We start from the raw sequence: 15,753 nt of genomic DNA on the forward strand, positions 1-15,753 counted from the left end.
TATTTCCTAAAGCGCTCAAAACTGCAACGTGCATAAAATATATTGCGCTTGTGCATCTAAGCTGCGTCGTCACAGCGTTTCCGGGTTCAACGATCGATCACTTACACACGGTGCACCCTAAACAGCGGTGGCGGCGCCCTCACTATGCCGTTTGCACTGTTCGGGATACATAATGCTAAAGGTAGGCCCGTGAGGTAAGGCAAGGTTTGTTTATCTGTTTTAATACAATGGCCATCTGAATTTTGACTTTGTGACATGTAGAATGTGTCAGTTCTGAATTTTTTTAATAAAGTATTGTTGAAACCTACTGAAAAGCTTCAAATCTCTGTTAATTCTGTAATTTTTATCATGTTTAATAGTTCTGACTGTGACGGTTTAGAATTGAAAGTTTGACTACGGTGCACGATGTTCTACCCTGTATTTCGAACTGCGATCGGTCCATGAAAGATGGCTTTTGCAACATGAGATATTTCATATTATTCAAAGGTTCATTGATGGCATGGTCCTCAGTAAAGTCGCCACTAAATTACATCGACAGGGTGTGGTTGTGACATGTATGAAGTTATCGTCTTTACACACGTGTACAGCAGGTAATACTGCATGTATGATGAAAGCTGGTCTGATCCAAATTCAAATGTTGTGGTACTCATAGGGATGTGTAGCCCTAACCTGTGTCACATCATTGCCTTTTGGTAATTTTTAATGTCAAATAATTCGCTGACATGTTAACATACTTGCATTCTCCATTTCATAGCTTTTGCATGATCCCCATGCATAATTAATCTAGTGGTTCTTTTGTCGCCACAACATTTTATTTTTCTCTACATGCAATTAACATTTCATCTAAATCTAGTCTGCATTTCATCTACTCTTCATCTACATTTAGTCTAATGATGATTTTCATCTACTCTCTGAACTATGACCTCAAAAAGTATATTAAGCAGCAGATCTACATCTTGTCTACATTTCATCTACTTGAGATCTACATTATCTCATTTTTCATCCACATTTTGTCTAGATGTGGTCAACATTTCATCTACTCTCTGAAATATAACCCCATTAATAAGCAAAAACGTAGATGAAGCAGTAGTTCTTCTGCTTAATTAAGTCTACTGTAGATCTACAGAGAACAAGACACAGATCTAAATTTTTTGACTGGAAAGTGGCGTTTATCGATAAGTCTCAAGAAAACGAAGACTATGATCTTTAATGCAAACTTTAATCCACATATAATGTTTACATTTATGATAAGAGACAAGATATTTTTTCCTTGTGTACTTACTTATGCATCACTTTTATCCCATCTGGAAATTTAAAAGAGCAAGGTTTTCTTTAAAAACAAAGCTCTGCGTTTTTTATTTGCTTTTATGAAAATCTTTAACTCTAAAAATGGGACACCAGTGGTGGTACAACTGCGTCTTTTTGACTCTCTAGTCAAACCATAGCTGTGGGTCCATAGCTGTGTTGTTTTCGGACGGGATTTCCGCCTTTTACGGGCTGGTTTTGACTTTTACGTCTTTTTACTTTTTGGCGTGGTTAAAAATCGTAAAAGTCAAAACCAGCCCATAAGAGGCGGCAATTCCGTCCGAAAACAACACAGCTATGGACCCACAGCTAGTCAAACCAGTGTTGCTGTATGGACCAGAGAAAAAGGGAGTTACTTATTTAGACAAGTCATCGTTGATGATACAGTCCCCACTTGTTAATGGGTACTTTGATTACAAGTCCTTGGAGAGGATAGAGTCCTGTGCATTAGTTGGGTCTGTGATTTAGCATGAGTTCCATAGTGGCAAGAAAGTAAAACCAATGTGGGTTGCTACCCTAACAAAAGGTCATTAAACCAGTCAATTAGTAATTAATCGACAGGATGTTGCCAAACGTTTTTGCATTCTATTCAGTTTATAACAGTGACAGATTATCACCTGTACCACATTTCATGAACGATACCGCTAAGTGTGAATGAATTGTATTGCAGCACTTTGAGATCAACATCTGTGCAAAGGTTCATCAAATTTGATGCTGTGTTTCTGGACATAGCCGACAAATTAGGAAAGTTCATTAAATATGCAAATTAGCAATTAATTCGAATGACACTGATAAATGTCTTCATTCAAATGTTAAAGCAGTGAGAGCTCAACATCTGTATCAAGTTTCATGAAAGTTGAGGAACCATTTGTCTCCTTGCTGTAGCATTTAAACTTGAAAACATTGCATGAGAATGGTCAATCTCTATTTGAGACTTTATTAAATCTGTCTTTGCATTCTGTACCAATGTCACGTACGTTTACCCGGCTAAGTAAATAAATACTATTGTGTGGAGTGCATACAGCAGATGGTAACATTGGGATGCCCTTGTCGACAGCGAAGCGGTCATCAATATTCCCGTCATGAACACAAGCCCATGAGCAGAGACAAATCGTGATCTTTTCTTAGGTATCTTTGTTATCTTTTCCTGAGAATCTTTAGCAAAATTACATAGAATAAAAAGTTCATAAAAACTTCTAACAGAGTAGCACCACAGGCACTTGGAGTTGTTATAAATGTTGTATACGCAGAATTACGTTTAACATCGATCATAAAAGCTTGTATCCATAGTCTCGGTTACTCAGCCTGTTATATGGGATCTCATCAGTATGGGTAGCTGTGACTAAAAATCTGACGCACTAGAAGGGTAATTTCGAAGGGACCCTTCAGTTATAATGAGGGGGTGGGGTGGGCTGGAGGAATGGAGGGGAGGATCACGTTTTACAAACTTGCCCTAGAGAGACGTCACATTTTACAAACTTATCGGGGGGGGGGGGGGGGGGTCACATTAGACTTGGTTCAAGTCGGTGAATTTTAAAAAAATAAAATCATTTATAATAGTTTCTCTTGTGTCTCTCCTATTTCGTACAAACCTATCCGGAATTTGGCAGCTCACGCCAGGTTTTCCCAGCGATTGAATGCGTCACGTTTGAGTCTGCGCAGTAGTGAGTTAGTTTCTGCCGGATTCCGGGTGAAACTCCGCTGTATAGCGTTCACTCCACTCATCGCGTTCACCCTACTCATCGCGTCCACTCACGCGCGCGTTTCACATGAGAGCAAAATACAAATCATTGCGTTCACTCCACTCAAACATTCACAAATCACAGACTTGAACCAAGTCTAGAGTCACATTTACATTGCGAAGTTTCTGATGAATGCAAAGTTTGTCTGTGTCTTACGTGTAGTGTATGGTTCACATCCTTAAGGTATGATGAAAATGAAATGCCCAGTTTTTATCTTCTAACCATATCCTTCAGCTGTACAGTCAGCACTGTTATTGTTGAAAATTTAATTCAAGTCCGGACAAGCAGTCATTTATCATCAATAACAATAGTCATTACAGGTTTATGGGCTTTGTTTACAAACAGAATTCTAATTGCCATACCATAGCAAGTAAAAAAAGATGCTCGAAAATATCACAAAAAACCTATTGCCATGACAAGTTTTGTGACTTGAAGACATTATCGTCTCAATATCACAAAAAAATTGATAATACTTCAAAACACATTCAAATCAGAGACATCCGTAGTTGATATATGTATTACAAATTCTTTTATTTCCATGCTATTAAATGTGGACATGCAATGTATTTTAATTTTCAAAATACATTTGAAGTGTTATTGTACAATGAGTAAAACTGCAATGAGTTGTATAATGATCACTAAATAATTGGATGATAATGTACAAACTATCAATTCTACTGCCCTATTAATTTGACCACCAAAAATATTCTTTTTCTATTCCATTACCAGCCAGTTCTATCCCATTACCAGCCAGTTAAATTAAAGTTCATCAATGTAAAACTATTGGCTCAACTATTCTATCAGCTTTTTACTACAAATAATTATTTTTTCAATTATCCCATTACCAGCTGGCGAGCTGCAGAAAGTACAGCTTCCATCCACTACAGTACTGAAACTAATCTCATACAGGGAAAACAAAATTTATATTTTCCTTTATCTTAGTCACAGTACTTTATACTCCATCCCCAAAGCAATTTAACCACATTGTCATAATAATGTGTGTATCTATAGTTTTATTTTCTTGGAGTGGCAACGAGAAAAAGAAGAAATAAACACAAGGTCCTGTCAGGCTTCTCATTGTTGTCAGCAATGCAACAGACACACTCCATAAGTTTTCTTTCACTTTGGCCATACTATATTCAGAAATGATTTCCTCAGACTATTGCAGTAGGCAGCAGGAGTGGCAAGGTTAGAAATCACTTTATATTCATAGCACTGCAGTACAATATAAATCTCTAAACTGACTACAAATTGCACTTTTTGCCTCAGAATAAAGACTTCAATGGAAAATGTAAATAGCTTTTATCAACAGGAATACTGCAGCAAGCAGAGTGTTTATTTTATCATTCTGTCATCACAACAAGCCATTCAATTCAATTTCATTTCAATGAAAAAATTGTTTACAATCAAATCAGCTGTAACTTTAGATTTGATTTCCAGCATCTTTGTTCTGTTTGGAAAATACTGTTTCTTGTTCTACTCCCTTTATCACATTGTAAAATGCCTAAACATTGCACATGTATGGATCATGCCAAATATTATTGTTGACAACTGAATTTTAGTCCAGAATAGTATTTGTCAACAATAACATTGCATGATGTATGCAATGCATTGTGCTGGTTAGTACCCTGTCTTTTCATAAACTTTGGGAAGAAGCAAAAGCTAATCAGTGCATTGATACACCTAGGGGAATTTACTGGAACTACATAACCCTTGCTTTATCAGAGTTCCGTCCAAACTATTCTTTCTATGGAACTGAATTCTACTGTAGTTGTATTCTATGGGCAGCAGGTGATAGCAATAGTGACAGAGGTTTGTTCTCTGTACATGTAGCCATGTCTAATACCACTGTCATGGCAAGGCTGTACATGAACAACTAGCAATGCTACAATGCAAATCACAGGTGAATACAACTCATTATTACACGTATCATTATTTAAGATATCATTCAATTATTGTGATTGGCTTAGACAGTCACATGGCATATTACAAAAGTGAAAAAACGTGGTTGAGAGACTCATGCCAAATCAATGAGGTGATCTTGACCACTGAGGATGTACCTAAGAATGGAATTTTTCAAAGCAGCTATTCTCTACCTGTGTAAGTTCTGCAGTGATCATGATTTGTACGCACAGGTTTGGACTCAGAAGGTTTTGTTTGGTGTAATAAAATAATTAACATATGCTGGTAGGGGTTAGATAACAATATGTTGCCGGCTCTCGGGTTGGTCCTCCTGACGGTAATAGTGATAATACTATCCCTTTTTGCTGGGACATCATCAATATAACTGTTGCGAGCACCATCCCTTTGGTGGTCAACAAATTGTGATCTTATCCTTGCAATCATGTCTTATTATTTAAATATGCAAGGCAATTAGAAAACAGACTTGTCCTTTACAAAATGTGCTGAAACTCACTGTGATATTTCAGATATATCAATAAATCTTTCATCAAAGTCATGCTAGCTCTAAAGCCATGAGACTCTGATTATAACACATAAATTCACAATACAGAAAAAATCATTACTGGAGTATTAAAACTTTAAAGGTGATAATGAATTCTTGAGTTGCCCCTGTGTCATACAAACTACTAAACCCTCAGGGTCCAGCAAACACTACATGATTTATTTTTTATGATAAAAAATTGCGTAGTAAACATTTTTATAACACAAGCCTGAACTGTTCTATAACTAAGCCCTCACTATCTGTGTATGGTATTTCAAGGAATACATTCCATATCTATTGCCCATCCATTAGTTATTATTATCATTTAGAAACATAAAGGACTATTCTCCAAACTAAACAACTCATTAGCAGATCATAAGGTACAACAAGGTACGTCTTTGACCTTATGACCTGATAACGAGCTGTTTAGTCAGGGCTATAATCTTCAGCATTGGTATTTGGTAGCAATAACTTATGGAAGGGATCAGCGCAATTAACAAACATGGACTGTTTTCTCTGAAATACTATACAGAGATGGGAGCTAGATCTCTGCATACTCTGTGCTATAAAATTTTAAATATATGATAGCTATTTATCATCATTAATAAATCATATTTATTATTAATAATTAATATTATAAGGGTTTGGATGGTGGCCTCAGTAAAAATTGAACTACAATACCTGGAGACACAAAAAGACCAACTGATTCAGTCTCACTGATAACTTTTAATACAAAACAAGGCCAAAATTTATTGTGTTGTCTTTCTATTTGTTTTCTATGATGATCACTTTACAGATAGAGAATTGTCATTTACTATGATTATTCAGTCACTCTCACTTTATTCATTGTCACTGTCACTATATTTATTTTCACTGCCACTATATTCATTGTCACTCTCAATATATTAATGAAGTAAAACATACAAAAACATGAAGACATGAAAGCACTGTGGTGTTATTGGGTCGGGTTCTATTTCTTGTGACAATTTTGTGTACAATAAAGAGATTTGCATAAAAGTTAAAACTATTTATAAATCTGTGTCAAATTTGGCAAGATTATACAATGACACACCCTGTGAGTTGAGAAATTAAAGGTATACTGTCACCTGTTCCACTTTTGCCACAGTTACCATGGAAAGAGAAAATCTAACCAATCACAGATTTTAAGCAGGTGGCCGCTTTTTAAAACAAGCGCCCTCACATGGGCATTTTTAATACCAAGGAATGCCTCTTTGACCATATATGGGCATATATAGATTACAGGTGACTGTATACCTTTAACATCTGAAAGAAGTAAACTGTTAGAATGAGAATATGGAATATTGATTGGTTACATGGGAGTGGTGGTTGCCAGCATAGTCCCTCAATGATTGAGGGACCATGTTGCTAGGTAACATGTTGCTAAGTGTGCATAGCTTGATGGGTGCCCAGTTACAGGTCAACTGCTCCACTTGATGGGACACTGGAGATGAGCTGTTAACTGACATTGGACTGCTGATTGCTTGTTGCAAGAGTGCAGCTGATTGGTTGAACACAATTGCTTGATACCCCAGATTTATTGAACACTGATGTGTTCACATGTACTTGATCAGGCTGTGGCTTGGACTATAGACAGTACAGCAGAGACTATCTCTGCTTAAACAAGTACAGATACTGGTTAGATGACTGGTTGTAACAATGAAAGTGGTTGGATGGTGACTGGTTGTAACAGTGCAGCTGATTAGATGACGACTGGAAAGATGTCTAGCTGTTTGTTGGCTGTTTCTCTGATAGTTTACAGATGTAACTGAGTGCTGTCAGTAGTGAAGTCAGACAGTAGCCTTCCTCGCCGAATAAATACCTACAGAGGAATCATATCAAACATGAATACACATAATGGTAGTAGACATCATGGTGGGAGAAAGTTGATGTTATGCCTAGGGTGCACTTCAACTATTTATTAACCCCTTGACTACCTATGGCGCCGGATATTTCCGGCGCCATATTGAATTACCATATACCTTGAGTGCCGGAAATATCCGGCACAGTTAAATGGGCGTATTTGCTTCGTTTTTGTCGCTAAAAATCCCGTAATTTCGGCGCCTGCACGCAGCCCAACTAAGATTGATGTATTCCGATCTGGCCTGAATGTGATTGCGCCCCCGTATGTCCGAATATGGCCAAAATCCGGAAGCAAATGTCGTGACCCATGACCTCAACCCTGAAAGGTCAGGCTGATCACTGAAGCGTCGCGCTGATTGTTTACAGTTTTCAGAAGTACGGACGATCGCGAAGATGTTTATGGGTTTTTTTTAATGAAATGAAATGTTTATTTATTGAAAACAAATGATTTATATGTAAATATGTTCTATTAACAGCAATATTCGTGAATGAAACTAGAGGAAATACAGTGTTTTACTATAAGCCAGTGAAATTTTCTAGCAGCCATATTATCAATATGACTGGTCACATGACTGGTCATGTGTTTGGTCATGTGATATGTTGTTCCCTAAAATGTATTTTTAAATATTGTGAAATATTTTTTGATAAATCATAACCATTTTAGATGCATGTTTCTGCAAGGGAGACTTAAAGCAGGTGTTTACAAATATAAAATGTGTTGATTTTCAAATACAGAATCATGTCAGATGCTGATGTTTATGGTTTATTTACTCTGCCTTTTGTAAGAAAAATCTTAGATAGGTACATCTATAAATAAAGTAAAGGGTAGTTATTATTACATATATGTAAAGACAATGCCATGAAAATTGCAACTGTATTCAAATTTGCATCATTTTATGGATTCAAAACACGTCCTGATGCTTCAAATATTCATATTCTTTGCCAACTCTGGTCACATGACGTGTCATGTGATCAGTCACGTGACCTGGAAATACAAACTTTATGTATGAAAAAGTGGAAAATTTCATGCTGATTCAGAAAATATATGGTTTATTGGTACTTACTTAATTTTTACTCTAAGCAGTGTTCATGCAATGACCACACCCCAGATTTTATCAATATTTACATAAGGGGCCTGGTATATAGGAATACATTGGCCTTGGTAGTCAAGGGGTTAATACCAATGCATGTCACACATTACAGTGGTTTTTTTCAGCAATATGGTTTAAAATAGAGTACATGTACAAATGTTTTCTGTGAAATATAGCCTCTAAAACGAACAACAGTTTTGCGGTAGGCTTTACTTTCATCTTTCTGTGCATGTACTTAGTACTAGCCCCATAATCCTTTGCGAATTCAACCGGTATGACTTTTGACCTGGGTATGAAATTGGATTGGGTCCTAAATTACAAGAGTTTAGGTCATATATGGGATGTGGATTTCTTATGTGTGGCCACACATGTACCCCTACCATAATCTCAGAGGGGTGTTATGGCATGTTCAAAAGAATACTAATACAAATGTACTAATGTCAACCTTCTTGTACAGATAAAAGACAACCATTGAAAGTTAGCGACGAGTAAAATGCATTTTTTCGTATTGGTACCGAAGTACTTCTAGTTATCTTGAAAAGTTCAACTCTCTAAAATCAAGGCAATACTGAATGTTTCCAGCAATGCAAGTACATATTAACCCTGTGCTTTAGTGTCAAAACAATACACAGTACAGTGTATCCAAAAGTTTTTAAAATGATGTCATTTTGCATTCCAGGGTAATAGTGATAGATTTAATAGCTTTCTGTTGCTCAGGTCACAAGGAAGGGATTTGAGGCTTAGCTAGTGTCATAAGTGACAGATTTGATGCAAAACTTGCCTTGTTGTGGTAACAAGGAATAGATTGGACAGAAAGCTTGCATCAAACTTACCCTTCATGGATAAATTCTTCCAAAGCAGAGCATTCTGACACAAGCTGTGGTAGTTGTGATTTGATGACGACATAGCTTAGAATTGGTAGCAGATCATCACAGCCTCTGTAATGGAAAGTGTTCATGGTTAACCAGATGAACACTCTGTAGTACAACAAAGACTGAAAATCTGCTCCATAATTCATTTCTCAATGAAATGGACAAGTTCTGTGACAAGACTTTAGATGACACTGTAGTTATTGCAGTCACAAACTGATATTACTTTTGTTAGGACACCAAGAAATGATACTGGTCAATAGCTTTGATTTTTGAAAAGCATTATAAACACTAGAGAATAGACTATTTGCAGTTTGTGGCAAGATGTTGCAAAACCACACTTTAATTCCAGTGATGGGATTAATAGAATCTCACACACCCAAGGACCTGGGATCAGATTTCTCACACAAGTTGGGGATATTTTGTCTCACTAGCCGCAAGCAGTGTGAGGCAAAATATCCCCAACTCTGTGAGAAATCTGATCCTAGGTCCTTAGGGGTGTGAGATTCTATTTCTCACATGACCAAAAAATGCATTAAATTCACATTGGACAGGTACCGGTACAACATTATCCAAAATCGTGACAACTCTGTCGTCTGCCACTGTACTATGACCTGCTCACATTATAGTTCTGGTCCATGTGTTACTCATCGTGCCATTGGATAACATTTTGCATGCAGAACGAAACAGACTGTTTATCATCCAATCAGAGCTCCTATATTTACTGCAGAGTGTGGGACGATTTCTGAGTGTGGGATCACATTTCCCACACCGTCGATACCGCACTCCCAGCGGCCAGGAATGTGAGAAAATTGTTTGGCAGTAATATTTGATATTGTGAAATACTGGAACCAAAATTGTTCCTTATGGCATAGTAATGTCATAAGCATACCTAACAATTTTTGAGAAATTCAACTGAGCTGGCTCTTACACGAAATACACACACATACCATAAATTCAAAACTAGCTATTGTATGGATACACATCCCATATATAATGTACATGTATTACCGTTAAAGTCATCCTATAAGATGTGTCTTTTATTATGATGTTGAAAATTTTGAACTCAAATTGTTTCTCCAGATATGGTTGCGACTTATAATATGTACTTTTAGTGTTGTTTTAGGTGGGCATGACACCAATAACATGGAAATTCTCAATTTGTTTGTTTGTTTGTTTGTGGTTTTTTTTTTGGGGGGGGGGGTGGTACTGATAGAAGTTATCTTTAAAAGATAATTAAAAGAAGAGTTTGATTATGGTAGTTTTCTTTTGGAGGGTGTGGTGGCCCTGAAAAAGGCCATTTGGTATGTGTACCATAGCAGTACAAGAGATGGTGATTGTAGTCCGACTACTCAACTTTTGATGAACAGAGCCGACCTAAATGGTGGCCAGTAGTGTGACTACTGTGGTTGAAAAAGGGGTGGGACTTATAATGCATACATTTTCCGTTTTCGATTATTAAGGATTTCATCTGACACTACTCAATCAAAGGAGGGTGTGACTATAATGCAGATGCGTCTTATAAAATGACTGTAACAGTATGTTCAAAGAAGAGAGATAAGCTTGACTGATTAGAGACAGAGGGAGTCTTGGACAGTATTGAACTTACATGGCTGTCTCCGGAGCATGGCGTGGTTTTCCTTGACTTTCATAGTAATCCTCAACACATGTACATACTATACGTGACATATTGACTGAAATGAAAATTATCAGAAAACAAATATTTGAATGAATGATGATCAACTGAAATTTGCATGATTTTCCTCAGCTTTAATTTGTGTGAATGTAATAACTGATAAATTTACGCATGATACTTGTCTGAATGAGGTTTCTTTCATTTAAGAAATTACTTTGGTAAGAATTGTTATTTCTTACCACTCCTATACATTTCTTACACACTACACCAAACACTGTCAATCACTTATTAAAATGTGTTGCATAGATTCTTTCACTATAAGTTTATCAAATATACCTAAAGGTACTGTACCGTAACATCCTAGAAATAATGGGATTAAGTGAACTTTTGTGTTTAAAGGTATACTGTCAGTTGTTCCAATTTTGCCACAGTTACCAAAAGAAAATCTAACCAATCACAGATTTTAAGCAGGTGACATTTTTTTAAAAACAGCACCCTCACGGCCTCACGTGGACATTTTGAATACCAAGAAACGCCCCTTTGACCATACATTCTGTAGGCATATTTATATTACAGGTGACTGTATACCTTTAAACGGCTATAGTTCTGGACCTGATACATCCATTGTGCTCTGTGTGTACCTGTCTAATTCGATTGAATTTTGAATTGTTTGAAAGGATTTGCTTTCTGTTTATTCTAATCTGGAGCATGCCTCTTTAAAAGGGTAAAACTCATGATATGCCCCCCCCCCCATGTCAATGCACAGATAAATCACTACATGTATGTGTACTAATTGTGAGATGGTAACCCTTACAGCTATGTCGTCTCAATGTATCAATGTGATATGTATTAAAACTGTGTCAAAAGGGTATTGTGAACAACTATATTGTTTATCAAGGGAAAAATTAATACAAATGCATTTGTTTAACCCTTTACCTGCCAAGTTTATATTTCACCATCAGGTCAGTTGGTAAAAACTAGTGTAGCAAAACATGTCCCATATGGTGCATTTTAACAAAGACTTGAAGATTTGAAGTCCCCTGAAGACAGAGATACTGTGAACATGATTTTTACAGACTAAAGCTGCTATTCATATCAAGTCAAGTGGGTGAAAATACATATGGCATATGGTATATAGCACATGGCATATGGCATATTGCTCTATACCACTCTTTACTGACTTGGAAGATGGGGAAGTGACACTGTCTGGCAGGTGAAAGGTAAAGGGTTTATCTACTGGGAAGGTATGTTAAATGTTCAAATCTTTAAAGTGCAAATATATGGCTATATGGATATGTTATGCCTCACTATTTAACCAACATGGCCTGAAGGTCACCTACACATATGAACTTAGGAATATAAGGTTAAAGGACGTGATGGTATGGTGAGTTTTCAACTGTGAGCTACAGTGAAACTGGATATTCTTACCGATACATTCCAGTTTGTCCAACGGAGATTGATAACTTGGTAATTTTTGGATCTCGATAACAGCCGATTTGTATGGATAACTATCGTCAGATTCTCCAATCAGTGTATCATTCAACCAGAACTTTTTCCGCACACCAATATGCTGTGGTAATGCATTCATGTATTGTGTCATACTGGTTGCAGCTAAAACTTCTTTCTTCAAATTTACAAGTCTGTAAAGGCAAGGATAAAAATTCTGATTTTGTGACACACAACCTAGATCATGTTAACACAGCAAAGTTTGACTGTACTGGTTCATTTGATACACAAGTTTCTGTCTGGGACAATATGGTAAAGCGAGTAAGGACTATCATACACTGTCCACAATTACAGATATTTTATGAAGACAATAATACAACTTACAGGATGGTTTATATAATTCTGGTAAGTAAAACTAAAGGAAAGGTTTCTGATCCACCCTACGACAGAAACAGTATCCCTTGATACGATACCTTGTATATAAGAAACACGATTGTAAAGTTTCACAATAGATTCATGTATATTATCACATTCCTTAATTTAAAAAGTTGAGAAATTTTCAAACAGTATAAGTTAATATCATGCCTTCAGTTTTGGTAAATGTCTGTCCCCTATTTACACATACAGTCTTAATGAGGAGTTAAATCGTACAAAACCACAAAACAATTGCTTTTGACACTTTTCATGAAAAATGTGAATGACTGCAAGACATTCTCATTCCTATCACTCCTGGAAAGAAAAGTGAAAATTTACCTGAATATTGTGAGAACTGATTGCCATATTGGTTGGAAGAAGTAAGTCTCGGTGGATGCAATACACTGATCTCTTGCTATGGCAGTATCCATCTCTTCATAGGCAACAACAAACATTATTTGTAGTTTATCTGAAATTGGAGAGGCACAAAAAAGTCATGTGATGTATGAGCTGAATTCTGAATTTCATACCAAGGATAGAAAAGTTATCTGTGTCTTGTCTTACCAAGGTACTTGTGAACATCTTCAGTGACAACATCCAAGTGTCTTTTCAGAGCTTCTTCATTCATCAAGTCAATCTGCTCTTCAACTTGATTGAAATCAGACTCAGCTTTGGATTTCTCTTCAGCCACAAACTCATCAATCAAGTCACTTCCAGTAAATGATACGTCACTGGACACAGATATCTGTCTCTGAGTTGTCCTGTCATCATCTAATGTCTCTTCTCTGGACATTGTGTCTGATGATGCTCCATCATCATTAGCACTTTGTTCTGTTGTCCGGGAAATATCCTTCTTTCCGGTCTCATCATCACATCCATCATTTCCATTCCTGTTATCTGCCGATCCTCCAGTATCAACAGCACATACAGGATCTATTCCTACATCTCCTCTTTCTGGTTCCACAGTTTCAGCTGACAAATTTTCTTGATGTTGTGACACTCCATCATTGTCACTGCTGTCCGACTTTTGCTCCTCATCAATCTGCTGACTCAGCTGTTTGGTGAGTTTCTCTCCCTTTGCCATCGCCTCCTCCAATCGACCTTGAACTGATTTAGTCACATCAGTTAAAACATTGCCATCACTGTCATCCTCCGCATCCACATCTGGCATACCCTCAGCATTCTTCATCTCATGTGATATCCCATCATCCTCCTGCGTCTCCAAGGCAACATCCCCATTTGCATCATCAACATCCCTTTTATTGAGATCTTGCATAATTCCCATGAGATCTACAGCATACTGAGATGTTTCCCTATCCTGAGGTGATTTCATCTCTTCCAGAGTCTCCTGCAGTAACTTTTCCTTGATATCATTATCAGTGTCCGTATTCTCGCTGTCACTCACAGGGAAAGTCAAAGGTTGCTCATCGTCAAATGGTACCTTGATGTTTTCAAGTCTGTGTGCATTCTGTTGTATGATAGTGTACAGTTTTTTGTAAATGTTGTATTGGTATTTTTGCAGTAGCTGTGTGATTGGATGGTCCTTACAGCTTAGGATATGGTTGATGAGTTGGTGGATTAGATTACTGTCCTGTGGTGAACCTTTCAATTTCTCCCTCCACTCAAGCAACCAAACCTGTCAGTTATGAAAAAGATCAAATCTTTAGATTCTATGCGCATGAGGTTATTGTTCTCGTAAAGAACATTCTGGGTTTCTTTTGAATAAAGGTTTGGCTTCATTAAATCAAAATGAAATTGATCCTATCTAGGGATACACTTTGCACAGGCCTGTGACCATAGACATCATTTTGTCCAGGTCTGTGAAAACTTAAGTTATCATGTGCTCCCTTTTTAGATTTCAACACTGAGATACTCTGCTGGTCACTACACTACTTCACTTAACAAACAGTTTTTTAGGACTTTCAAAACAAGTTAAAACAAAAGTCATGCTACAAAGCAAACAGTACAGGAACAAAGACACTACAATAGGCAGTGTACAGTTGTACATCAAAGTATTCCAGACCAAACCAATGGCTGAAATACCTAGATCATTGCTCTCCCAACATTGATCCTAACGATTGGCCTAATCTGTGAAAACTGCACTGAACCACAGACCCTGGGGCCAGACCTCTATGGTTAACAAAGTCCCTCAACTCACTGTGATGGTCTTTGTGTGGCTACAATCCACCAACTGTGTTAGAGACTTTGCAGTGAACAGAGTCCATCCACCCTTTGTGGTGGAGAGACTTTGGCTTGAACAGAGTCCCTCCACCCTGTGCGGTGGAGGGACTTTGGCTTGAGCACAGCCCCTCTATCCGACATGGTGGAGGGACTGTGACTACAACAGAGTCCTTCAACCCACTGTGTTGGAGGGATTGTGGTTACAACAGTTTACCTCCACTTTGATGGAGGGACTCCTTCCATCCTACACGGTGAATGCAACGTGGCTACAACAGAGTCCCCTCTACCTACAGTAGCTGAGGGACTTTGGCTTAAATAGAGTCCCTCCATCCTTTGTGATGGAAGGACTTTGGCTTGAACACAGCCCTTCAACCCTACATGGTGGAGGCACTATGGACATGACAGAGTCCCTCCGCCCACTATGGCAGGGAGACCATTGGTTTGTACATACATTGACAGAGTCCCTCCACCCACTATGGCAGGGAGACCATTGGTTTGTACATACATTGACAGAGTCCCTCCACCCACTATGGCAGGGAGACCATTGGTTTGTACATACATTGACAGAGTCCCTCCAACCACTATGGCAGGGAGACCATTGGTTTGTACATACATTGACAGAGTCCCTCCACCCACTATGGCAGGGAGACCATTGGTTTGTACATACATTGACAGAGTCCCTCCACCCACTATGGCAGGGAGACCATTGGTTTGTACATACATTGACAGAGTCCCTCCACCCACT

The 15,753-nt window shown here is 37.7% G+C and overlaps 1 protein-coding gene across 2 annotated transcripts in view; it reads right to left on the bottom strand.

The window, feature by feature from the left end:
- Nucleotides 1-3,561: 3,561 nt before the first annotated feature.
- LOC139118010 (VPS9 domain-containing protein 1-like) overlaps nt 3,562-15,753 on the bottom strand; it is a 28,152-nt gene continuing 15,960 nt past the window's right edge. For both annotated transcript variants that reach the window (XM_070681333.1, XM_070681332.1), the window contains exons 9-14: nt 13,392-14,463; nt 13,167-13,296; nt 12,396-12,607; nt 10,941-11,025; nt 9,296-9,400; nt 3,562-7,330 (exon numbers count right to left, since the gene is read on the bottom strand). In XM_070681333.1, the coding sequence (XP_070537434.1) occupies nt 7,234-7,330; nt 9,296-9,400; nt 10,941-11,025; nt 12,396-12,607; nt 13,167-13,296; nt 13,392-14,463 (1,701 nt within the window). In that variant the 3' untranslated portion in view covers nt 3,562-7,233. The remainder of the gene's footprint in view (nt 7,331-9,295; nt 9,401-10,940; nt 11,026-12,395; nt 12,608-13,166; nt 13,297-13,391; nt 14,464-15,753) is intronic.

Source organism: Ptychodera flava, chromosome 18 (assembly GCF_041260155.1).
Source record: "Ptychodera flava strain L36383 chromosome 18, AS_Pfla_20210202, whole genome shotgun sequence".
Taxonomy (NCBI): Eukaryota; Metazoa; Hemichordata; class Enteropneusta; family Ptychoderidae; genus Ptychodera; species Ptychodera flava.